At 43.2% G+C, this 27,302-nt stretch overlaps 2 protein-coding genes across 2 annotated transcripts; one reads left to right on the top strand and one right to left on the bottom strand.

Annotated features, from left to right (window-relative positions):
• Nucleotides 1-5,295: 5,295 nt before the first annotated feature.
• Nucleotides 5,296-10,746, bottom strand: lipg (lipase, endothelial). The gene is made up of 10 exons (XM_047592483.1): nt 10,457-10,746; nt 9,196-9,377; nt 8,749-8,928; nt 7,766-7,877; nt 7,455-7,673; nt 7,102-7,344; nt 6,819-6,939; nt 6,330-6,557; nt 6,133-6,237; nt 5,296-6,028 (listed from the first exon to the last, which is right to left on the bottom strand). Exons 1-10 carry the CDS (start codon nt 10,545-10,547, stop codon nt 6,016-6,018), a joined length of 1,494 nt encoding a protein of 497 aa, XP_047448439.1. The 5' UTR covers nt 10,548-10,746; the 3' UTR covers nt 5,296-6,015.
• A 3,339-nt stretch (nt 10,747-14,085) lies between these two features.
• On the top strand, nt 14,086-26,569 carry LOC125012600 (E3 ubiquitin-protein ligase KCMF1-like). The gene is made up of 7 exons (XM_047592625.1): nt 14,086-14,362; nt 16,459-16,626; nt 19,246-19,385; nt 21,325-21,426; nt 22,517-22,697; nt 23,368-23,692; nt 24,789-26,569. The coding sequence occupies exons 1-7, from the start codon at nt 14,101-14,103 to the stop codon at nt 25,117-25,119; spliced, it is 1,509 nt and encodes a 502-aa protein (XP_047448581.1). The 5' UTR covers nt 14,086-14,100; the 3' UTR covers nt 25,120-26,569.
• Nucleotides 26,570-27,302: the final 733 nt, after the last annotated feature.

Below are 27,302 nucleotides of genomic sequence, written 5' to 3'. Positions count from 1 at the left end.
TGTGGATCAATAGTTTCGTGCACAAAAAAAAATAAACTAAAAAAAATGCTGTGTGTGACAAATATTGTTCCTCTTTGAATAGAAAGAAAAAAAAAACAAACCCCTGCGGGCTTTGATTTGTAGACTTTCAGCTGTTGCAGCGGAGTTCCCCCAAAATTTGAACATAAATTGTGAACAAATGTGAACATATCTGAACAAGCCAACACTTCCCCTTTGAAGAAAAACACTTCCTTGGAGATGAAGGTGGTACGCCTGACACATATAATTTACATTTGGAAGTCATTTAAAAAATAAATAAGTTAAAAGAAGAAAAAACACTAGATTTATCTCAGTTTTAGATACGGTTTGTGAGTCTCATTTGTCCAGGACTGACCTTTCCAGCAGTTTCAACAATTTGATACAAAAAAAAAGCTTTCAGAATTGTCATTACGCAATCTGCAGGCGACTCTTATATCTATTTTATAATCTGATAGAAAATGGACAAAGAGGACCCACAAAGGAGGCCAAAAAACCCCGAAGTAGATCAGAACTACTGCCAACGAACATATGAACATACGAAGACCTGATAGTCAGCTGAAAGACAGCTTTTCGGGAAGAGAACCTCATGAAGGATGATTGCAGAAACTTTATGGTATTGAGTTTCTTTGCTGACTCAGGATCTGGTCAGTTTGCAGCCATCGCTTCTATAAAATCTGCATCGTATCAAAGAGCGCTTGAAGACCATGAGGAGAGGAGAAGAGTTGGAGTCGTGTCAAACACAAAGAACGCTGGTCAAACCACCAAGGAATGACTCAGCAAAGAAAGACAAGACCTGAACCCCACCGAAATGCAAAACAGGGATGTGAAACTACCAGTGTACACAGGAAAAACCCTGATGGCACCAGAAGAAAAATTAACATTTAATTTCTGCAAAACTGGGTGTAATTGTAAGTAAAGCGATTGATTTCACACCAATGTCTTGCTATTTTCAGTAACTGAGTTGTGACTTCTTGATTATGAAAAGAGAGCTGCCTGTGAAGATAAGACACTCTTCAAGTTTCACCCCGAAGTTACGAGAAGTAAGGCAAGCATCCGCTGGTAAACGTGACCAAATTTAGATGTAGGAAGCTGTAATAGGGGAAACTCTATCTGTATGACCACCACCTGTGGTATGCAGGTATGTGAGGAGTTTGGCTAAAGAAAAAAGGATGAACTCATACCTTCTCAAGAAACGGTGCAGGTCGGGACAACCACAAACGCGAGAGCGACAGGATATCTCGTCTCTTTGGAGGTTTGCATCCACTCTCATGTAGGTTGTGGTCTTCTCAGCTGAAAGGAATCTTCTTGACAAGAGCATCAGGAGCTTCTGGAAAAAAGTCTTGTAAAATATGAAGCTACAACCAACTTCCTATTTTCGTAAATATGCTGTGAAGAGGAAAACAGGCTACAGTTTAACTGGGATGTACTTGGGTACTTCATTGTAGGTTTGTAGGACACGACCAAGGAGATGATAGTGGACATGAGGAGGAGAGGAGCCCTTGCCAGCTACTGTTTATCCAGGAGCTAGAAGTGGAAAGGGTGAGCAGTTTTAAGTACCTAGGGGACCTCATCTGGACACTGAACAGCTGGTCAAGAAGGCCCAACAGCGTCTGAGGAGCTGAAGTCCGGCAGAGCTGTCTCCATCACTAAGGATCCCATCCAGCCTCAACACAGACTGGTCACATTCCTACACTCAGGCCAGAGGAGTGGAGCCAATTCATTGTTTACATTCTCGTTTGCTCATTCATTTTTGCATCTATATTTTGTATTACATGTATCTTTTTGTATAATACTGTATTTGTATGATTTTTTTGAATTATACTTCTGTATTTCTATGTTTTTTTTAATACTGAGGCATTTCAGTGGACGGAAAAAGAAGAATTTCATTGTACAAGGAAACACGTTTCGACACGTGTGGCTCTTGTATAGCTGTGGTGCAGCTGGGATGATCTCTAAATAATGCACGCAGCAAACGCTTGCACTGTTTACCCATCGTCTCAAACATCATAACAGATCAGCGTAGAGTATATAAGACAGCAGAGTTGTGTTTCTGTCTGTGTCTGAATCTTAGATCGTGTCCCTAAACAAACGGGCCGAGTACTAGAAGCAGGTCCTCTGAATTATCTGTACAGCCGCCAGTTTAGACCCTCATATAATCTAGAGTGTGGCTTGATGTACCAACCCCTCTGTCTCTACTATTTGTTCCAGAAAAGGTCAGTAATCCCACTTCTTGGAACAGCCTCTCGTTCCCTGACCCACTGGTTTTGATCATGTCACATTAGCCCCACTACACTTTGCATGGATTAAACTCATTCAGCTAAAGTGCTTTATGCATTGTTGAGCTACTCGGTGTAATTAGCCACTTTTGGACAGAGACAATACGTTTCTCCCTTTGTCCAGTCTTTGTGCTGCTTTTAGTTCCATATTTTGAATAGTGAAACGTGAACACAAATACATTTTTGGCAAAAATTAGACCAATAACTTTTTTCCCACCAATCACATGGCATTTTACATAGTGTCACCGTTTTGGGTGTTCTCACTGGTTACTCTTCATAAGTCGTGTGTGTTCACATCCCATTGCTAGTGGGTAGTAGCTATGCTGAAGTAATGTTTATTGGTTCATAAATTCAAGTACTAGTACCTGTTATTCAGCCCGGTGAATAACTGAGTAATTGCTCCAATGGCGTGCGCGTTCACCAGAACCAGAAAGGTTGAGTAAGTAGACCTAAGTGGAAAGAAAGGGTTAAAGTGGTGGCGCCTGAATAAACATGGATATTAATGAATATCATGTCCAATGGCAGCAGCATTCATTTGTTCATTTTCTAACCATTTGTCCACTGGAGGGGGAATAGAGCGTATCACAGTTAGTCAACAGATCTCCAGTCTATCTCAAGGCTAACACAAAGAAACGGACAACCACTCACACTCACACCTACGGCCAATTTAGAATCAGCAAGTAGTCTAAGGAGCATGTCTTTGGATGGTGGTAGGAAGCTGAGTACCAGGAGAGAACCCACGCAGACACAGGGAGAACATGCAAAATCTGCACAGGAAGGTCCCAGTCGACCAGTGGATTCCAACCCAGAGCCTTTATGGCTGCGAGGCAGAAATAATAAACACTGCAGAAAGATGGGAAGGAGATTAAGACCAAAATTATTGCACAGTAATAATAATAATAATAATACATTTTATTTATAAGCGCCTTTCAGAACCTCAAGGTCACTTTACAATGAAATAAAATGAAGGTTAAAATCCAAAATAAAATAAACATGAAAACAATAATATATGACGGATCATCAAAAAATAAGTACATAAGTCATTAAATAAGCAAGAAGACGATAATATAGAGAGACCACCTAGAAGAAGGATCTTGAAGGTTATAATAATGGATAGTGAATTGCAGCGTCTTGCCCTGCCACTGTAACGACATTTCAGTCAATAAAATCTTATCTTATCTTAAAGATACAGGAAGTCCTTCACACCAGATGCCAACGCAGATCAGTAGAACATCATCAGAACCACAAACTACTTTAAATCACTTCTAACTCATCAAACACAGAGAAACGGTTAAAGTTCTGCACAAAGTCTGGTTAATGAATTTACCAGTAGTGCTCTAACAAGCTTGGCATGCTTAGTGATACTTTGAGTGTATGAGTAAGAGAGTCAGACGTTCCAGTGATAAAAAAAAAAAGAAAAAAAAAAAAGAAGCAGCTCATACCGGAGACCCAGACCCAGACAAAAGCTTGTGGTTTTTGTTTCACTGCATGCAACAGGCTGGTGGTATTAATTACAATAAGATGCTCCAGCGCTAAGACTGAAACTGAAGTGAGTCAACAAAAGCAACTCCAGGTGGTATTTTGGTTAGTGTGGGGGCACAAGAGCCCTGATGTTGCCAGTCAAACACAGACTTGCTGGCTTCCTGTTGTGTTTCTTTCAAAACATTATGGGTAAAAATGGGTCAGACAGAATTTCACAAGGGGTGAAACAAAGCGCCGGAGATAATTACAACCAGAAAACACACGAAAGTTCTAAAACAGTCACAGACAGCCATCCCAACCTTGGGGAACACTCCATTCACTTACATTCCTGCTCTTACTAACCCTTCAGGTATTTCGGTGTTACATGACAGGACAGAGGTCGATGTGATACAAAATACTTGCATGTGATGCAGCGTTTCTGACATGTTCAAGAGAAGAACAAGGATGCCGTCACTTCGGTGCTTCGTGCTCCAACAAATGCAGATGTATCACTGAGGCTCAGGAATGTACGTGGCATTATTGCAACTATTCAAAATCCACAAATTGAAAGGCAGGATTACAAATGTCTGTGTGTAAATGTTGCGCCCACAAGCCACGTAACTCCAAAGGTTATTAACGGATCTGCAGTTATTATATCTTATATACTACAGACACAGGTCTAAGATTAAGTTAAAATAATTCATTTCTAAAGGTTTACCAGCTACTAAATCACCAGTACTAACTATATGTATGAGTCAACCAGAATAATGACAAGTTACATTTTGTGATGCCATTTTACGAAGGGTTTTCATTATTTTTAAGACATTAAGTAAATTTTTTTTGATATACTAGAGCAGGAGTCTTTTACATTTTTCAGGCCAAGGACCCAAACTGATAGAAAGTGGGGACCCTCTACGTATTATTATGTGTTCTCTATTAACATATAATAATGTGTGTCATCATTTCTTACCTACTGCTGGTGGCTAGGCTAGTTAGTAGCTGACTGGTCTGCGGGTCGGTTCTCCAGTTGGACTTGGCTTCTAAAGGAGTTTTGCCTCAGATCATGGCACAAGGGATCGTAACATCTCATCCTGTGTATTTATGTATAAACTAAGCCTATCCCTTATCCCTTGACTGAAACATGTTGAATTCATGTTAATGTGCACTTAAAGAAATTTAAATTTGTGGGGGGAAATTTAAAAAATATATAAAAAATATCTAATCAACCAAAGAGTTGTCCTATGTGCTAGATCACAATTTTGAGATTTTTTCTCATTTCAGGGTTTCACTGCCAGCTGATGTTTTTTCTGGTAAAACTGACTCCCAGTTCCACATATCATAACCACAGTAGCGTGGCCAATCAATGAGTGCATCGCTCATGCATCGCTGTCACCGAAGGGATTTATTTTCTTATATGCAGATTATATACTGCATATGTCCATGCAAGAGTTCATCACTCAAATTATAGGTTTACGTTCATTCGAAGGTTACGAATAGATTAATGGGACACCAAAGTTTAAAAGAAATTATCAGACAACAGTTTCTACAAATAAGTGATTTATTTTTCAAAAAAAAAAAAAAAAAAGACACAATATATACATTATGTACAGACACATCCCCAATATAAGCCACATACAGTAACACTACTCACAAAAACCTCAGAAAGATCGTTTGCACCGAGAAGAGGCGCCTCCTTCAGGTATACAGTGCATCAGTAATCTCTCAGCAGAAAGGCACACACTTGGTCACGACAGACACAAACACGCACACTTTAACTTACACACACAAATACTGCATATGGAAGAAATTCATTCAGCTCGTGTTTTCATTGTGGGATGTGTCCTGATAAATAAACGTTGGTCTTGCAGTGCTTCCTTTTTTTCATAAATAAAAAATATATGTAACATGTACAGTACAGTGACTACAGTTGCTGGTGTTTGTCCACTGGCACAGATCTGTATTCTACTTCACTAGTCCGCATAAAGGAACGTTCTGCAACTCCTCGGGGCAATCTTTTAGGACTGCACCTGTTTCTAGACTGCACACCGATTTGCTGTGGTCTCTTAAGCTGGACAGACACTGCAGTCTTCATTTCCAGAAATGAAAAACTTCCAGAGTCCGGTGCTTGAAACCCCTTCCCACCGTGCGCTGATCAATCCTCCTGTAAAAAGTGCTCAGTAAAGAGAAGCCGGAGCTTCTCCCGGATCCATGTTGGGTCCCCCATGGTGACGATGCATTGGTTGTTGAAAGTGCTCGGTTGTTACATGGGAATCCTGTTGATCAGAAAAAAACACATTCAAACACCATCCTACAGCTCTTTCTTCATTTGCAGCAGCGTCAAATGTTATTTAATGCACCGTTCAATCATTTTTCGTACCTTTTTCTTGGTTTGACTTCCCAGCCATCGCGACATTTTACATAGGTTATCGAATCCCCTGGTGAAATTTCAGTTTTTGAAGGGTCTTGGGCACAGAAAGTAAACCTGCAACAACAGATAAAAGCGACGTTAATAAATGTGCACCCAGTGAAATGAAACTGATTTTGCACCTACGCGGCTCTTCGCGTTCTGCTTACTTTTTCTGCGTTTCTCCAGCTTTCACACGAATACGCCTAACTTCCAGTACAGGTTTGGGAGGCTTGGTGTTCCACGCCCAAAACTGCTTTTTGATGTTCTTCCAGACAGAGTTCCAGGATTCAGAATCTCCCTCCCAGCTCAGACGGATCTTCAGCAGGTCACCAATGTCCTCTTCAGTAAACACCAAGAACGTGTTGGTCAGGTTCAGGCCGATTGTGTCGTCATGTCTGAACAGAGGAAGAGAAATTTAATTAAATTAAGTCCTGAAAACTGAAGCTCCAGCAGCTGCGTCTTCAAGTTGTTTGTAATGATTGCCGATATATTGCTTTTGCATTCATGGCAATTTGAGCTGAAAGTTCCTCTTTTGGTCTCAGTGGAGCATGTATGCTTTGCACCCAACAGGTTGTGCACATCAAAGGACTACAGCAAATGTGTTGCACCAATGTTTTTGTGAAGCAAGGGCGAGAAAAGGCAAATTCGGTACTTACACGTCAACAGATATAGAAGTTGTATCCTTGTGGGCGCCATACAACTTGACATTGAAGGTGGGATCTGCATCATTGGCTTGCTTTCTGTTGAACACGTGCATTTTCATCTGGTAGTGGTAACCTTAAAGGCAATGAAAGTTAATTAGTTTTACCTCTACACTGAAGGTAGTAGTTTACAGTGTAGTCGTAAAACACGCCTGACAAAGCTCTAGTGAGCGCTAACCACAATCAAAGATAAAAACCGACTACAGCATTTTCATAACATTTCCTTATTGTATCTCACCTCCAAAGGGAGTGTCAGCACGAGTCTTCAGGTACATTTTGCTGTTGCGCCTCTTGCGCATCTTCCTGGCGTTGTAGCCGATGTTGTTGCAGCGGTTTTTGCGGCAGCTGAGGCAGATCCCCTTCTTGAAGCGGTCCGGGCCAGTGCACTGGAAGGCAAAGCTCATGTGGTCCTTGTTCATCAGGGAGTCCACAAACAGGTGCACAGCTCGCTCGTGTTCACACTTCATCACCTCCATGAAATCTGGAGAAACGGAGGACGGAGGGTTAAATCAGGGAAAGGTGCTGGGAACGGATCAGTCTCAGCTGAAAGCATGGTTGAGTTTTTGCCGTTTGGCACTTTCTGCCACTTACTTCCTGCCACCGCCAGCACGTCCCCGAGGGCACAGCCTGGCTGCACGTCGCCACCGTTGGGGTAGATGTCGATGTCGCCGATCGGCTGCTGGATTCCGATGCTCACGCCCAAAGCCTCTCGAGTGTATGTGTGCAGAACGTCCACAAAGTCTGCATCATCCGGGGAGAGACGCCTGTGTTTCTCTACTCCCTCAAACATCGGCCCAGCTGGGTCCAGACCTGCGATGAATGAAGATGAAGACAGGTAAATGAGGAGGCACCATCTCTGAGGGGCATTTTTTTTTGCTTCTTCACGCTGCAGGCCAACTTACCGGTGATTCTGCCGATGGTGCCTTCCACATACATCCCTGCGTAGCCGGCGACATGGGCGCCTAAACTGTAGCCGATCAGGTGCACATTCTCCAGAGGCAGCTGCTGCTCAGTCTGTTTGAGAAAGAAGATTCAACACCGTTATATGAGCTGCTGTCACGGCGGAACACTGACCCACTCAGACCCTCGCTGGACAAACCCCGACTTTCAGCCAGGAACGAGTGGTGCATGCAGCAACGCCAAGCTCAGTTAACCCGAACAGAATCTACTGACAGTCCCTTTTATGCAGCGGCGCCTGCACCATCTGTCTCAGTTCGTCTCCATGACACACTCTTTGTCCGTGATTACAACTTTGTGGCAGGGTGCCGAAATACTTTCTCACTTGCGATTTGTGCTCCGGCCCAACTTTCTCACAGTTGTGCTCAATGCAGATTGTTGTTTTTCCTTAGATGTGCTAAACACATGGTAAGCCACATTAAAGTCTCACATAAGCACTGAATTAAGATGGTATCAAGTGTACCCAGTGGTGAAGACAGCACACCAGAAAAAAAACGGAGCCAACGCTTCAGGATTGATGAGGAGTTCCAAAAAGGTTACGACGAAGGAATTAACATTTAGCGTTCACTCATCACGTCAGTTCTGACATTCTCACAAAACGCACTGTTCTCTTAACACACTTCAATCGAAAGCAAAAGGAGGGCATGTTGTCACTTCTTAATGTTAATCGCTCACATCTCACCCTGCACTATAAATAATTTAGAAATTAATCCATTTATACATCTGTCCTACATACAGCAGACACATTGGTTTATAAGAAGCTATGTCAAGGTCTGAGTGACACTGAGGAGGTCCAGTGTCACCGAGGAGAGTTTTACAGTCTATAATACCTAATGGAAACCCACTGGTGCGTTCACATTATTCAAATATTCCTGGTTCATGAGAGGGTACCGAGAATTTAAGCAGTTTTAATGACTGTAGTAAGCACCTGAAGCCAGTTGAGCATGGCAGCGATGTGGAAGCCGACGCTGCGGGTGTGGTTTACTGCATCGGGGTACAGCTGCTGAGCCATGGGTATCCAGTCAACCACCACGACGTTGGCTCCGTTTTCACGCTGCATCACTGCAGACACCAGTTTCTGCATCCAGCTTTCAAACATCCCGCTCATCTGAAAGAACAAAACAAACGGCATGAGTCAATCATCTGTTCATTCCCTCTCTGGCGCTGTGCACACAGTCGTCTCACATTCACGTGATAAATTCCAACAACCAAAGCACTCTGGATGGAGAAACGCTCCCATCCAATCAACGCTTAAGCCTCTTTTACTCAGAGGTGAGATTGCGTTTCATGAATAGTGACCCAAATACTCATGGAGATGAACTGCAAATGGATAAGGATGATTAAAATAAATAAGTGAATAAAACAGCATGTTTACCGTCCAGCCGTGGATTATGAAGATAGTCTTGGCTGTAGCGTTGAAGCCACACTCCTCCAGACACTCCTTCTTGCCTGTCTGCAGGTAGCAGCCCTCCTGTTCCAGATCTAAACTCTTTCTCATGTTGTACTTGACCTTACCGCCGAGGTCTGCTGGCAGTTCATCTAATCCACTGTCTTCATCTGAAAGGAAATGAAACGGTTTAATGATTTACAATGAGAGAAAGCTCAGAACGACATTATTGCCTCATCTCTTCAGTTTTTGAAATTGTTACAGTTTTATCAAAGACAAAACATGAGCAAACTCCCAGAAATAATTCAGTTCCCAACAAATCTGAGCACATCCAGACAGTGCTCCTTCATGCGTGCTGAGAGCCGCCGATACAGCCAATCAACCCGGCTTTGGCAGCAAACATCTGTTACAGTAATACGCGTTGATTGCGAGTTGGACAGAAGACGCTGGCGCAAAGCCAAAATGACATCGCCATCCTTCTTTTATTTCATCCACCCTTTCACACATCTTCAGTCAGAGCTCGCCAACGCAGCGCGCTCAGGATAAAACCCTATAATTACAACACTGATGTTATCTGGAGGCACCCAGACAAAGATGACAGGTTAGGCGTGAATTAAAATATTAAAGTGCACGATCATAATTCGTTTTTGTGGCTGAAAGGTATTTTTTTGAGAATTCGTTCGCCGCGCAAATCGTATTTAGCCCAACAACTTAAATCTGCCTCAAGGAGCTTTCCAATCTGCCCTACATGAACTCAACACCCTTTGGTAACGAGCCACATAGCCCAAATTGAGTTCAGCTGAGCTGGGTAGTAAAAAGGCTGCTGAGCGGTCCGCGGTAAAACGCGGATTCAGCAGAACATCTTTCCAGCTGGTTCTTAAGAGACGTGGCGTTGTGTGTCCTCCACTTGGTGGACCTTTACTTCAAGACTCCCGCTGCGCTCCTAAAAAAGGACACGTCGCAGTCGTGTGCTTTAAATCCATGCCCGTTTTTCTGGTTCACCCTGCCGGCCACACTTGTTCAGATTTTAATTTAGCCCAATAGTCCAAAATGCAAATGAATCAAGCAGAAGCGTGGGGAAATTGGAAATTTTTAGGTACTTGTTATTTTTTCCATTCGGGATTTTTTTTTCTTTTTCTTACAGGATCATTGCATACCATATTGTATAAATATTATGTTAGGCTGTGACACTTTCCATTGAGACTGAAGGAAAAAATGAATGAACAATAGATACAAAGACATTTCTTACCTTTAAGAACGGCGTTTTCTCCAATAGCGGACGAGAAGAGCGCAGAAGCACAAAGTAGAAAAATCCACAATAAAATGGCTTTATGATTCATTTCTCAGTCACAGACGAGTATGGAGGAATTAAAAGCTTGTCGAGAATATAAAATATCTGTTGTGTTGCTGCTGCTAGCGCTGCACACAAATGAATGAGTTTGAATCCAGTGGTGACAAAGAGCGAGGGGAGCCGGGTGGTGCGTTTGAGTGCGCGCCTGTGTGAGTGCGGCTCCAGAAATGTATAAACTTTCATGAAGAGTGTCATTAGAGTTTTAAATAGTTTCTCCTTTTCAGTCATCTGATCATCGGCTGATCTATGGTCGATCTTATTGGTCAAGCCCCCGTTTGTTTTTTGCGGAAGGCGTGGCAAAGTTCAATGAATTCGTAGTAGGCTTCTCACGTTGCGTGTTTAACCCTTGTGGGTGTGTGTAGCTCTACGGCTGACGCAAACGCGCTGCCGGTGGCTCAGTATTGGTATGAAGGTCATATAACTTAACGCGCTGGTTGCCTAACAACTTTAATACTATGTGGAGAAAATAGTCAGTACACATTAAAATGAGCGCAGGAACCGGGGGGCGTTTCCGCACTAGACTTGAGCTATTTTTACTTGTAATAATATAAACAATACGTATTCAACGTCCCATCATAGGAAAACCACAATCCCACACGTTTAAATTCTGATACAAAACGCTTCAGGCTGTGTTTGTGTGTAGTGAAGGCGATCGGCACCCTCCCCCCTCTTGAGTGCATCGTCCCCTCTGCTTGGCGCGCCGCCAGCCCATCAGCTTAGTTCACGACCGGTTTCAATTGATGAGGCGAAGAATGGGCGCACTCACGCAAGGTTCTCCGCAACAATAACACCACTGTTTAATGTACATTCATCAGCGCGCACCAGCGTAGGAAGTGTCACCTGCCGCCCCAGTAGCCCCTGGCACCAGCACCCAAACAGCTTTTACGCATCTCGGCAAACAGAATCATAGTGGAGTTTACGATGCCCACCAGACTAGCGCGATTAATGGAGGTCACTATAGGCTGAAACAGTTCAATGACTCTATCTATCTATCTGCTTTGTTCTAATTTCTATTCTCAAATATTTGTCCAGTGACAATAATGATAATAATTTGTCACATTATGTAAATACAGGATGTAGATTGTAACAGTCCTACTTTGTCCTGAACAGGAACAATGAGTAATCAATGGATACTGAAGCATGTTTCTACTCACAGTTGGCCTATTGATACAGTTTATTTGGCATTATTTGCCTAGTTCAATGGGTCTGATCTTTTCCCTGTCTTTTCTGTGATTTGGACTTCATCAAATCAATCAAAACTTTTTTCCAAATGCAGCATTGATACAAATTTTTTTTTTTTTTTTGTGAAAGTGAGAGTTTGGTCTCAATGTATTAATAGATGTACACTTGTGGGTGCAACAGAAGCTACCCTGTCTCTGGTTTGAATTATGACGCGATGATGCGAACCCTAAAATCCATCCTGGATTGCTTCATGGGCTTGAGTGATGGGTGGAGAATGACGATCATTGCACTATCACAGGATGTGAAACTCTGCGAGGTCTTCGAGGAGGAGATTCCACTGTACTGTAACAGTCCTCGGTCACACAGTGAATTAGAAATCAGATGTGAGACTAAAGACGTGTATTTATTGACTCATAATTGCAGTATAAAGTGCTACCAATAATGTCATCTGCAGTGACATAAGTGCAGACGCTTGTGACAAAATTACATTTACAGTGATTTCATGGCTTGTTGGCACATCATTACACAATACAATAAATTGCTAAATTGTGAAGAGTTTACGGAAATTAACCACAGTTTCTGTAACAGTTGTCATACTTACATCAGAAGATTTACATGTGAGCAACATTACTGAAATTATGTTCCAACTATTCATGATCTCCTGGGGTCATAGACTATCGGAGCCTCTTTATGTGCACAAGAACTCTGAGGGAAATAGGGGAAAAGTCTTCGGTTAGTTCATTACATCTGTCTGACATCTGTGTCGATTTGGAGACTTTCCACTCAACTTGCATGTTGTTGAACTATTGGCAAATAAATGAGAGGGAATTCCAGACACCATTGCTTAAATATAGACTTGTGAAGTAGAGTCTGAAAGGCTTTCCTACAAAAAACTTCCTAAAAGAAGACAAGAAGACAAAGTCCGACAAATCCTTAAAATAGTCTTTGTAACAGAACGTTTTGCAAAAGATGCCTGCAGCTGTGGAAATTATTTGCCTTTTCATAACATTTCGTTTGCTATTGAAATTATTAAAATAATATTTGAGAGTTAAAGTTTACAGCCGAAGTCTGTAGTTCTTGAAAAAAACAGCAAACGTACGGACTTCCCAGAATCAGTCTGATGTCAGATATTGGCACTTATATGTGCTTTAAAGTTGAAATAGCTCTCCATGCAGGTTTTAAGTTATTCTTTCCATCCACATACTATAGTTGGCTGCCAGGTTTGAGTGTTGGTTTGACTGCACTCTGCTGACCTGTCCTAAATTGGCTCTACGAGGTCCGCTTGACAAGAATCAACAATGAAGCAGTGTGGAGTAGCGAAACAATCAAGTAGACCTACGTAGGCTGCGCTGTGGCCTGAGCAGGAGGAGCGTCGTCTAAAAGTGCAATTTAAACATCTTTGCTGGTTGTGTAGCCTTGACTTGCTCCTGAAATTATTATTAAATGTGTAGATGTCAAGATTCGTTGTGATGCTTCCTTTTAAAAATAGCCACAATGTTTGAGATGCTGTTCCAGTTACTTACCAATGACAATATGCCCATTACCCATGGCTATTTTTGTTCTTCTTCTTCTTCAATGCAGAGTGCATTTCTTATTTATTTATTTATAAAAAGAACCTGGTTTGCAACAAACAGCAGTACCTACCTACTTTCAGTATTTCATAAGCATGTAAGCATGTGCTCATTTAATTTGATCAGCAACCTCAGACTCAGAGTCATGCGGCCTGCTCCAAAAGACTGAAGCAAGGCTTTTCCCCCCATGTCTGTGAAGAAGGCGCTGAAGGAACATCAGAAAACATTGAGAAGTAGGAAGGGTTGCAAGAGCAGCTGGAACAGATGTGGTAGGTTAAGGCTAGCTTGGTAGCCGTGGTCGTCGGAGCACTCGGGGCAGTGACCCCCAAACTGGTGCAACTAATCCCAGGAGCATCACCTGAAGCCTGAGTACAAGAGAGCGCAGTTCTAGGACCAGCTAAGATACTGAAACTCCCGGTCCTCTGATGGAAGACCTGAGCTTGAGGATGACACAGACACCATCCCATGTTGTTGAAACTTCTGTGCAATGACATTGTTCTTCTTAAGATTAGCATCACTTCAATTATTTGCTTACTCATGCACGTGTTTGCATTTTGCCTTGATTTTGATCAGCTCTGAGTAAATCAAATAGGATCGTTGATATGTCTTTTCATTCGTTAAAATGATATCACTAGTATTTATTGGATCATTTTAGTCTTTGACATTTAATGGCAACTGATATATGCATTAGGAACAATAAATTAATAAATTATCTTTCCTTGAAGGTGCGATGGTACGTGAAGAAGTAAAAGAAGCACTCCCGGAAGACCAAGAACCGCTGGATCAAAAATGAGACAGTGGCGCCACCGTGTGGACAAGGCGGCAGTGCGCCAGACAGTGACACAGCAGGAGGCTGAAGGGGGAGGGGGGGGGAAGGGGGGCTGCGAGCCAGACCGGATCCTTCATGAGGGAAGAGGCCAGGGACAGCCAGCCAGCCCCGGCTTCTCCTCTCTTCTCTTCTCTTCACTCCACTCCAACTATTCTGTATTGCAAACCAGGGAGCCCGAGCCAGGGGGCTGCCTCAGTGTTCGTAGGATGTCCCGTCATGAGGGTAAGGCTACACCCCGGCGCACAGATGACAGATGTCTTATTTTGCAGCTCATCCTGGCTAACGTCGGCTAGTGTTAGCAGCAAAGGTTGCAGTGAAATTCCGTGGGCACGCATTATGGCGGCCACAAAAACACAAAACAACAACAGGAGAGAGAGAAAAAAAAGGGCGTTTTTGCAACACAAGCTTGTGGTCTGTGTTTATGTTTCGGGTGGGGAAAAAAAATGCGCCCCGGCCCTGTGTTAATTTACCCAAACAACGCTGACATGTAAGCGGAAGAAGCTAGCCAGCGTTAGCTCAGTGTGCTAGCTCTGGGAATGAGTGATGTAGGTTAACGCAGACGAGCTCAGGAGCATGGGGAGCACCAGCCGAGAAAGAAAAAAGGAAACATTAGAGGCTGGAGGATCCCAGATGGCGAAGCTGGGGGGTAGGGTGGGGGGGGTCGAAGCTTGTTGTATCGTTAATGTGAAAGTTGGCCTCTACGCTCCTATTTCGCAAACTTAACATTCACCTCGTCCTTGTGGCCAACCTTGTTGGGCTTGGAGTTCGCAGTTAGTGTCAAGTAGACGCCCCCCACGACAATGCCGAGAAACGTTTTGGACTCACCAGCCGACAGAGAAAGTTTTATTTTAGGTAAAGTCCGGCACAGCTGACTAGCCTGTGAGCTAACAGCGAAGCTAACGTTAGCTGGTTTATTCGGTAAATGTTTAGCCAGCTGCGAAGGTGAGTCAGGCCCGGGCGGCCTCTGTTTTCCATGCCCGTGTTGTTGTTGTTGTTGTTGTTGTTGTTGTTGTCAACTTTGCTGTCGGGGGGCCGGTAAGTTATTTGCGTCTAAATGCAACGCAGGATGGTTATCGTTGCTGCTACGTTTTGTGCAGGGTCAGTCTGCAGGGGGGCTGTGCAGCTTCCCTCGCAGCGAGTGGAGATATGAGGGAGTTTAAACAGTCTGCTGTCATGCAATACACCGAGTCTGCACGACTGTCTCAGTCAATCAAGAGGTGCCTTGACCTGACACACAGGGTCCCCATTCACCCCACTTGACACCTGAAAAGGTTGGACCTTTTGTAAGCGGCGTTAGAATGAAAATTAGTTGCACCAGCTTGTGGTTCTCACGGAAACAAGTCAGGCAAGTTTCTGGTGGGTTTTCACCCACAGTTTCCTATTTAAACCTCAGACTTCACACCAGTCCCTTACAACCGAAGAAGCTACTTGAATGAACGTCTTCTCAAGACTCTACAACAGAGGTGTCAAACTCATTTTTAGTTTGGGGGGCCACATTCAGCCCAATTTGATCTCGTGCAGACCATAATAAGATATAAATAGCGACAACATCACATTTATAACATTTGTTTTAGTGCAAAGTAGCAAATTAGGACGATTAGGAGAACATTTAATAAACTATGCTCTAAAAAATAAAATCATTGATGTGTGCCGTTTACTTCTCTGACTAAAACAGTGGATTACAAATTACGAATAGCAGTCGACAGATTAACGTCTTCTATGTACTTTTACTCTTTGCAAATTCATCCTGCAGGCCAGATTACACCTGTGCTGTTGCCCTTTTTAAATACCTTTTGGATAAACCATAACCCGGGTGACTGAGAACCTTCACAGGCACAGTAACATACAGTATCTGGTATATATGATTTAATTCACACCATGCGACGCTCTTAATCTACTATTTTGTTGGATTTGCAACAAATACACACTTCTCAATTGCCCTTTTAAACTTGGACTTTCATTTGAACGGCACAAAGTGCAAAACATCCAACCCTTGAAGGTATGAAACAGACCAGAAGGTTATATTTATTCAATTTATTTTATCAGATTGTTCAGAAATCCCGCGGTAATCTGTCATGTTCTAGTTCAAAATAGAGAAATGGAAGGAATTCGCTTCAGTTGTTGGCTTTGCGTTACATTAGCATAGTTGTATTAGCAAGCATGTAGTTTCCAACCTTAACCTTATAAAGCTAATAGGAGCAGGAGTCTTGTGTTTATTGAAGCTATAGGGAAAAGTATTAATGTGATGCTTTAATATTAAGTTTTAAGATGACTTGTCTGTATATTCTCTAACCTCTCTTTTCTCTTTCCTTTCGCAGGTGTGAGCTGTGATGCATGTTTAAAAGGAAACTTCAGAGGTCGACGATACAAATGTTTAATATGCTACGATTACGACCTTTGCGCATCGTGCTACGAGAGCGGCGCGACGACAACCAGACACACAACAGAGCATCCCATGCAGTGTATATTAACCCGAGTTGACTTTGGTAAGTAGCTGATATTCGCTCAGACACACGGTGCTGTATAATTTGGGAAAGTGTGAATGCGAGCCATGTGAGCTGTCTGTAATTCATGATCTGCTGTTGTGATTCACTCGGTTTAGCGACACACACCTTGACTCACAGCAAACAGACAACCGGTCGAGGATGATGCAGATGTTTCATGTGTTATCGTGAGGGCGTGTTGAGAAATTTTTTTTTTGGACGTCATGGTTCAAACTTGCAGTTTTTTTTTTTTATTTGAAGGCCGTGAACAGTCTCTGCACTTCTCAGATAATCAAGCACTGGAACTTATTGGATTGTCATTGTTAGGCTAAATCTCCAACATTGGCAACCATTGTAAACTTCCCTACAGTGGCTTTAATAAGCTTACACAAGTGAATGTGATCTTCTGCTGGCACTGGCTTTTGTTTTCAGATGGGAGGGCTGCTCCCAAACGGCTTAGCAGTGATGGATTTGAACCCAGCATGAATAGTATTTGGGATGAGTGTGTTATTAGCCTTCTCGGTTCGATTTGTCTACGCAAAAAGTAGAAAATTTTGCACTGGCGGCCGCGGCGGTTAAACAATACTCACTGTTAATTAGATTCATAGATGGTTAAATTGGCTATGTAGTAGTTTCAAATGTAGTAAAACCGTAGTTGATTCAGCAGGTCGCTTCTCTGATTTATTTATTTATATTTTGGATGACTGTCATCTCGTTTATTGGCGCTGTGAAATATGCTGGCTTTCACCCTTTCACACATTGCAAATGTCGTTTTACAATCTGCTGAAAACGAAATACAAACGGCAGCTGTTGCTGAAAACACAGCAGAAGGTGTGAGCTCTAAAAAAGGTCCTCGTTCTTGTGGCTGTTTTCTTTTCAGCCTGTGTGTTGCTTCTCTACCAACTGAACTGAATAGACAAGCTTCTCGTTGGTGATTTTTATTGTGTTATGAAAGCAAAGCTGCGCTTTTTTTTTTGTCTGTGAAGCTCCCTCACTGAATGTTGAGAATTATAACCAGACTTTAGCTTTCGAGGAGGGTTTTTGTGTCTTTTTAATGCAACATTTACACTCTTGTTTTAGACCAAATCAGCGTTAGCCACTTCCATTAGATCCTACTTCAGTTTATCCTCCTGAGACCCTGCGTCCTCATATGGGGACCTTAAGTTTTAGGTTTGTGGCAGCTTATTCTGCTTTTAAACATTTATCCTCCTAACTAGATGCTAGTTGGTGTAAAAACATGATAGCAGGCATTTGAGCTGTTTCATTCTACAGATGATCACATAACAAATGTGACCTCATCAGATTTACGGTTTAAACTTCCTTTTTTACGCTTATTAACTTCTAGTTTGATATTACAGGCAGATTCTATCAATAGTAATGAGCTATAACTTCGTTAATTAGCAAGTACTCGATTGAGGACATTGGGACTTAATTATTTGCAAGTCTGTTTTTGCACAGCCATGTTCAGATGTGAAAATTGACATGTTTTGTTTCATGTTGGTAACGTTGTTACAATGTTGAGTGAAATAATCCACATGTCCACCTGTAAGGACATAATTCTTTCCATAAACTATGTCCTGTTCAAACCTACTACACCTACTAATCCCAATTAAAAATGCATAAAAACCCGCAGCGTAACCAGACGCACACATCGCTGGCACAACTACGCTTCGCAGTGATGCCGACGGCAGCGGCTGTGATTGGTCTGAAATGCATTTCCTTGTCCACATCGCTCAGCGGCCAGAAAAGGGCAGATCATTTCGCCTTGTTCAGCCTCCTTCACGTCACCTACACAGACGTCTTCTCTATGTTCTGAGCTGCAGTGATTTCAGTGAAACTTAACTGTTGACATGAGTCGCTCAGTGAAACTCGACTCAGCTGATCGGCCACCGCCTGCCTTTTAAATGCTGTAATTACAGAACAATGGTGATCCACCGGCGCACAGGTATAAATACTTTGACCTACAGCACAGGCTCTGTGGATGGAGAAGTGTAAACTAAGGTTAAGAAATGTATCAGCTCACCTGCATGATCATTCTCGAGGCGGTAGATTGTGTTGCAACACTTAACTGTTGTTGACTCCGGCCTGTTGACTAAAACGGTGTCGGTGCCATACAATTCAGAAGTGAAAATGAAAACGCTGAATACCATAACCGTCATGAAGATAAGATTTGGTGCGGTACTGTTATATTTGAATGCATTCCTCTCCACTAGCGTACCCTGTGAACTGGAGAGTGAGTAGCACATCTGTTTGCTAATCTGTCCGTTATAACAACTTAATTAGATAAAACCTGACTACCTCTAGTCTCTAAAAAAAAAAAAGACTTTATGCAGGTTTAATTAAAGCTCTCACGAAGCCCAGTGGCTTTACCCCGTCGAAGTTAGTTTCATGCGAGCAGGTTTAATTATGAACCATTTCCTGTTATGTGGCCAGGCTAAAATGCTGCGTTTAACATGGAGCCCGTGGTTCACGGAGGCTTAATGTGTTGCTACATCTGAAGCTGTAACTTTCTGCTGTGGTCAAACATAAAAACCGTGATCCTGCGTGGGAGGAATGCCAACCAGCGCTACCTGAACGCTGACATTTAACGCGCCGCCTTTACCTGTTTTTCCCCCCCTCCAGACTTATACTATGGCGGAGAGGCCTTTTCGGTGGAGCAGCCCCAGGCCTTCACGTGTCCCTACTGCGGCAGGATGGGCTACACAGAGATCTCCCTGCAGGAGCATGTGGCTGCAGAGCACACGGAGACCTCCACGGAGGTGGTGAGTTGAAAGCGAAGGTTCACGCGCAGCCGATCTATGAAAACCTTAAATGGATGTTTTGCGCAGATGTGAACATCTGGAAACATTCGCAGTTGTTTCCCCCCCCTTCACGCCTGATAAATTTTTGTTAATTGAGTAAATTGGAGAACGTCTCTCGTGTTGCAGAACCCTGCAGGTTTCGACAGCTCGCTGTTGTACGTTTACGTCTTAATCGTCGTCTCGGTCGGGAGTGAACTTACAGTTGAAGCCTCGCTCTGTTGTCAGCTTTCTGACACTTCAAGAAAAGCTAAACTGCAAGTGATGTCAGATAGACTGTGCGGCTCTATTTATAGGCGCTCGCTGTTTTTGTTCGGAGAACAAAACGCTGGTTTGAACTGCTGAGAAACATATTGAAGAATCACAGAAGGTGTAGTCTACACTCGAGGTTGTTGCTCGTCCTTTTCCAGCGCGCGGTTTTCATTTCAGATCGTTTTAATGTTGTTCTCGTAGATTAATTTTAGAAGCTTGCCTTCCAGATAATGATAATTGTGCTTGAGAGAGATTTATAGCAGGCTTGTGCTCACTGGTGATTAGATGGCGTATAAACAACTGACGACACGATTGTTTATTTTCCCTGAATCTCTTATTTCCTCTTGTGAAGGAATGGTCAGCAGCAGTGGCCTACTTCTCATTTAAAACTAGCCCTTCACCTTTTCATGTGTAGCCTGACGAAACCCTGAATTACCGTGGTGCTTATTCCTGTTGCTTGATTCCTCCTTGATTATTTAGCTTTTTTTTTTTTTTCTTAACACAAATATAGCAGGACTGGTTTGCATGTGTGTAAATGGCACAAGGCGAGTGTACGACCACAGGCTGTGGGAAAGAGGGAGCGAGCGAGGTTCATTCAGGGTGAAAGGAAACGGTTGCCTCAGAGAAACTTCACTATGAAGTGGAGGTTAATGACGGCAGTTGTTTATTTATTTAATTTTTTGGCGAAGATACGAGGATGCAGACGATTCCTGTGTCAAACTGTTCATTTGAAGTGAGTTGTGATGACGTTTTTAAATGCTGTTTTACAGATTGTTCAGTAAAAGCAGCTGCATTTCCGCAAAATAAAAGCGCTATTTCTGAAATTTCAATAAAGTACAATTGCGCTTTGTACCTGTTTCCTTTTAAAGGTGTTTTGGGAATGAAGTCTCGTCTCTTATTGTCACATAATTCTCATAAGTTCCCCTCACGTGAGACTTTGAGGAAATGGACTTCAAATGAACTGGTCACATGAACCCCTGTATCACGTCCCTGGTGACGGGGAAATGCTGAAAAAGGGTTTCTATTGCACTTTTGGGACTTTTTATATCGATACGTCTGGAAAAAAAAACACCTCATGAGAGCGTAAAAATATTTTAGTGATATTTGAGAGGTTTTTCAAAATGTAGGCATTTCCATTATATTCTATTTGTATCAGAATCACAGTTCAGTAAGGTCAAAAAAAATATATTTTTACTTTTCATATTCACACCAGGAAGAACCATTTAAATATGAATGTTCTGGGACATTTTAGCCTCCATGTAAACTGCATGTAACAGCAGCTCCAGTCGACAGTAAAGGCCTGTCATGGTGCAGCATTAGCAACATGTGAGATAACCATCATGATGTAGTTCAGGATCACAAATACTGTTTGTGTTTGTTGTGTTGGGGTAGTTTCAGACACTCAGTAATTGTCCTTTGAATGAAAAAGAGATACTTTAAAGATGCATCACTTAGCACTGGTAAGTGATGCATCTTTAAAGTCTTTAATATTTACACTTAAAATCAATCCTTCAACTCCACACCTATTGGAGATTATTTCTCGTACATCACATATTCTAAATATTTATTTGAAAAGATCTTGAACCAGCTTGTGAACGTGTGCTGATACTGACACATCCGCTCTCCCTCTGTCTCTCTTCCCGTCCTTTAGATCTGCCCGATATGTGCAGCGCTGCCAGGTGGCGACCCGAATCATGTGACAGACGACTTCGCTGCTCATCTCACACTTGAACACAGAGCGCCCAGAGACTTGATATCCTTTTTTGTTTTATCTTGTTGACAGAATTTTAAGAAATCAGCTCACCAGGAGGCATCTGTTCACTCGAACTGACATTTGTTGACATTTTACTAATTACTTTAAATCCTCCTGTGGTCATTCTCCAAAATCACCACCATTATCATCAGAATGTGCACCATATTGAATTTGTGATGCTCTCACGCCGCGGGGACAAATCTGGATTGATTAGTTGTTTGCTGGCTATTTGCTGCTGCTGTGATCCCACCTGCATTGATCCCACATGGGGGAATTCTTTCTCTGCGTTTGACTCATCCATTCACCCATCGATTCGCAGCAGTGTGTACACTTGGAGGCAGTGGGTTGCTGCTTGTGTGTTGCTGAGGGAGCAATATGTAGGTCTTCATGTATGTAGGCTTGAGTAGTTTTTTCTCCTCCTCCATCCATTCTGAAGCAACATTGGTGTTGATAGAAGATGATTAAACGGACTAGTTGCAGGATGAGACACTCTTTTATACACATTATTAAATAACATATTTAGCTGTTGGATGTATTTATTAAAATAAGTGAATAGATGGAGAGGGAATCACATCTCTACCAGCGTACGCTCGTCTCCTTCATTCGTTTGAGGTTGAAAACGCAGATTCAGGATTAAAGAATTACTGCTATGGAAATGAATGCCCCGTGAGCCAGCCCTCATTAAATTCATGCATTTTCCAAGGGTTAAAATGTGTTGTCTTTCAGGAATGGGCCAAAAAAAAAAACCTGGCCAGTCACACTGTGGGATAAAGTCAGAGGACTGATGACTACGCTCTATTTATAGAGGCCTTTGAATGAGTGCTCTGCAGAAAACAAAGGATGCAAAAAATATAGTTAAATGAAACGCAGAACAAGTGCGCTGAAACCTCCACAGAGAAGGACTGTATGTTTCGTTTGTGGCCATGATATGTGTGCGTGAGATCACCATGCAAATATGTAGGGGGCATGTTATGGCAGTGGCAGGTGGTGCACCGACTCCAGCTCAGAAACCTTTAAAACCTCATTTCTGTTAGACTTTTTAGCTGCTGTCATTATCCTTTTGACGTGTTTCCTTGACGGCTGACGTCACGACGAGTCCAGCGGGGTGCGGCACGTGAGGCGGATGTTCCACCCGGGCCGCGGGCTGGGGGGTCCTCGAGCCCGCAGGTCCAACATGCATTTCACCAGCAGCACCACAGGGGGGCTCTCTACCAGTCAGAGTTCATCACAGAGCTCCAACTACAGCAGAGAGGCCATGGACCCCATAGCAGGTCAGTCACACAGTCCACGTGGTTAATAATGGATGACAAAAATATTATGAACTAATGTGCAGCAACATCCAGCTGCAGCTTCTGTCTAAAAACACTCAAACTTTAAAATATAGACACAATAAAAACGTCACAATTACAGATAAAATACACATAGTAGAGTAGACGTTAGAAATGTTCATATTTCAATGTGCATCTAAAAGATCTGCTGTAGATAACACAGCGATGTGTGGGCAGAGTTGTTGCTGTGGCAATTCCTTGTTTATCTTGTTCCCAATTTGTATCTGGTTCAGTGCTTGGCATTCGCCAACTCAGCTCCAGCTGTGCCATAATGAGGGTCCCTGTTCAGCGCGCCTCACAAACAGGGCACCAGCCACCTCTCTAATGACCCGCTGTACCTGCCCATCTTTTCGTCTGACTGCTCGAGTTTGAGCCCCAAAAAACATCGCTTGCGTCTTTTGATTTGCTGAGAAAGTAAACGCCCGGGTTTTTAGAGATGATGAGAGATGGTGTGGAAATTCTCAAAACTATTAGATCCATTCGCTTAGTCGGCTTTATGTTGGGTTTTAAGGGCATTCTCTGATAATCTGGTGCGCAGGCTTTCCAGTGGACCGCTTTTAACCCTATTACGTTAATCCGTCCTAACCATGAGCCTCGTCCTCTGTTCCTCCAGAACTTCTGTCCCAGTTGTCGGGGGTGCGGCGTTCAGCGGGAGGGCAGCTCAGCTCCGGCCCCTCCGCCTCGCAGCTCCAGCAGCTCCAGATGCAGCTCCAGTTGGAGCGCCAGCAGGCCCAGGCGGCGCGTCAGCAGCTGGAGACGGCCCGGAACGCCACCCGAGGCGGCGGCGGCGGCCGAGCCAACGCCATCCTCAACACCAATTCAGCCGCGGCAAACCCCAACCCCAGCGCCAACCACAATACCAACCCCAGTCCCAACCCGGGCCCACCTGAGCCCAACACACAGCATACTGCACATAGCTCCCAGTTTCTACTCAGCAGGTGGGACCGTCATTCTTTAAATGTTATTTGTCCTTTTTTTTTTTTTAACCTTCCAACCACTAAAATATTACTATTAGACCTTCAGTATTCAGAATCATGTAAGTGCAAAGTTTGAAAACAGGAGAGCTGATACATATGTGCAGCTCACAGCATGTAGCACATGAGCTGTGTGTTCTATATATAGTATATATATGTATTCAGCTCATGAATATTGGTTTCATCATTGCAGAGCACAACTGTGAGCATCTTGCATCTAAAACATCTTGATCTAATACAAAACTTAAACGCATGTGAGATGTATGTTAAAATGTTGACCACAAATTAGCACTTATGCACTTACGATTTAATATGTGATTGTTAAAAAAAGGATTTTATCCTCTTTTCCAACAAAATGTAATGAATTATTTCAAAATATAATATAATAACACAATATTAGATACACATATAGCATGGAATCTTCTTCCCCATTGGCTGGGCCTATTTATTGGAATTAAATTAAAAGAAACGTGACTTGAAATGAATATTTTTTTATTGAACTGCTGAACACCTTTTACGACAAACTCCGATATTGTGGCGTTTTGAATTACAAAAAAAAAACATAGCTAAATGTAGTAGGGACAATGAATCACCAATCCATGTGATGGCACAGATACTTCCAAATTACCAAGATGTCTGACCCTGATGAGAAGCACACAACTTCTAACCTTGGGTGAATGGATGTTGATGGGAGCGAGCTACGCTGTTAGCTTCTCTTCTGCTAATTTTGCAACATCTGTGATTTCACCTGGTGACTGAATGGACTCGGCCAGAGTCAGAGTCTAATATGCGGCCTGGGGATTTGCGACTCCCCTGCAGTACCTCGGTGGATCCCCAGGGGGTTGCGAACCCCCTGTTGAAGACCAATGCTTTAGTCATGTCAATAAGGGCAGAATGTCTTGATACGTTCACGGCAACAGCAGCGAGTTTTTCCAGTGTGCTGTGATGCTCTCCAGTCACATGACCACCGTATAATCGAATTGTTTGTGGTTTGTTTTTTTTTTTCTGCGTGGATGCAGGATTAGTAACCTCTCTCTCCACCCCCCCCTCTCCCTCCCAGGCTGAGCGAACCCCGGCTGTCTGAGGCGGAGCGGCAGGCGTGCGAGGCCCAGTGGGCCGACAGGAGCCTGTTCGTGACGGAGCTGCTGCTGTCCACGCTGCTGCCCGACGACGACGCCTCGGCCTCCTCCTCCGAGGACGAGGATGACTGTCACGGCTCGTTGCGGAATTTTGCCGACTTCGAGGCCATGGGCTGCGTCGAGGTCATGACCTTAGACGTGGCGCTGGAGAACCTCAACCTCAAGGAGACGACCCCGGCCGCCACCAAGACGACGAAAACCACCACTAAGACAGCACCAACGAAGAAAGAGCCTCCCGCGCCCCCCCTTTGATGACATGGCCACTCCCTCCCCTAAAAAAACCACCATTGTAACCGGCTGACGTCCGAGTCGGTCCAACTGCCAATGGATGACGAAAAAGACTGCAGTTCTTTTTGGCTTTTTTTTTTTCCTTTTTTTTTTTTTTTTTTTTTCTCAGTGATTGTCATTTCAGCTCTGTCGCTCCCCACTCCTCCGCCCTCCCCCATGTTTTACGTTGTGTACATTGAATAAAAGTAGTGAGACGAGAGAATGTGAAAGCGAGCAAGCGTGTGGTGGGTGCGTGAGAGAAAGGAAAAATAACTATATAAATATATTATAGAAGAAAATCTATATGAAAGTCGATAATCAACTCCACATAACCCGTGTTTCCTCTAGCGGATGAGCAAAGCGTAGTTAGCAGTTCAAGAGACGAACTCGTCACACACACACTCACCGAGGGAGAGGAAGCAGACTGAAGCCCCCTCCGGTTTTAAAAAAAAAAACAAAAAAAACAAACCAACAAAAAAAACAAAACAAAACAAAAAAAAAAAAACGCTGCTGTGTATTTATAGTTATAAATTAAAGAAGTGCTTGGATGGTTTACCACAACTTAAGCATGAGCTTAAATCACCATGTGCCCATTTTTAACTGCACAGTCACTAGACGGGGAGGTCTTTCTCTTTTTCTTCGGACACCTGAATAAACGAAAGGTGCTGGGTGCCGCGACGCGGGCACTTCTCCACCGACACGCAAACACACACACAAACACACAGACTGACGGCCGTGTTTGGTTACCTTCATGTCCAGTCTCAAACCCCTCCCCCTTTGTGTGACACCACCTGTTTTTTGGGTCATGTGACCTTGCTTTATATCGACTGTGGGCACTTTGGTTTTGAATTGCATATCCAGTGTCCGTTTGTGTACACTACAGATGCCCTTCATAGAAGCGATACACAACTCGGAGGCGAGCGGAGATGAAAGCGTCTCATTTTCGGGCCTTTTCTAACACGGAACAAACACAACCCTGGTCTTCGTACGGTTGTTTTTCTTTCCCTCCTCTCTCTTTCTCTTTTACAGAAGACCAGATTCTACTTTGTCAAGCTTCCCGTGATCTGAAAGTAATCTCCTCTCCATTACTCATGAATGCAAAAGATTACGTTTCATGTGACTTGAAGGAGAGAATCCTGCATTGCTCTTTCCATTCATTTCTCTCGGTCATAACGATCTTTGTATGCCTCCACTGCTACCTGAAGAAATGCAATGTATGTTTTTTGGCTCGGCACACGGGCCAAATCACAGGGTAAACCTTTCAGTTTGGAGGACAATAAAAATGTTTTTTGGATGGAAATGAACTAACCCAATCCTGCTCTCTGGTTTGTGTTTTTACTTTCTTCGATTTCTTTTCCTTTTCCTCTCAGTGGCTAACTTCTTGGCGAGCATGTACAGAATATGGTTAAAAATAAACGCCTATCCTACAGGTCAAGTCCGGTCGGTCTTGTGATCTCCTGATGCATGTCCCCGTTCACCCCTGCAGTGCACTCGGGCGTCCGACTGGGAAATTGAGAGCAGGTGATATTTATAATTAGGAAAAACAAGATTTCAGGCGGACGGACAATATTTGATCTTGACCTCTGACACCTTCGAGTGTGTCAAAGTTTCTAATTTCTGCTAAGGAGTTTTAAATGCTCTAAGGTTTTCTTACCAAAATGTTATTCTGACAGATCAGCTAATAAATCTTGGACGACAGAAGTTGCTAAAAATATTGATGCGGTCATGTTAAGTCCCTTCAGCTATTGCCAAACCCTTCGGAGATGGAAAGTACAAAAAAACTGCAATTCCTCAAATGGCCACTTGAGGGCTCTAAAAGCGACTCATTCAATAGAGATTTAACTGCAGAAATAAATTGGTGCAATGGGCTGCTTTGGTCTCTATAGCCAAGTTCTACAACTGTATGGAGATACATTTATATTTAATGCACATTTAAAATTCCCAAGTCTCAAAGTTATGCTTGTTGCTGAAGAGGTTGCTTTGAAGTGACAGGTGGTCTCAGGTTGTGAGAGTTAACATGTGCCCAGGGGCTACACCCACACTTCCACCTTTTTGACCATTTTTGAATTAGCTGGCGACGGCTGAAGACGCCACACTGAGCTTCAAAACTAATCTTCAGGAAAGCATAGCTGAGTTTACATGGAGCCAAATCGGGAATTGAGAAAAAA

Source organism: Mugil cephalus, chromosome 8 (assembly GCF_022458985.1).
Source record: "Mugil cephalus isolate CIBA_MC_2020 chromosome 8, CIBA_Mcephalus_1.1, whole genome shotgun sequence".
Lineage (NCBI taxonomy): Eukaryota > Metazoa > Chordata > Actinopteri > Mugiliformes > Mugilidae > Mugil > Mugil cephalus.
This window is presented reverse-complemented; position numbering and strand designations above follow the sequence as displayed.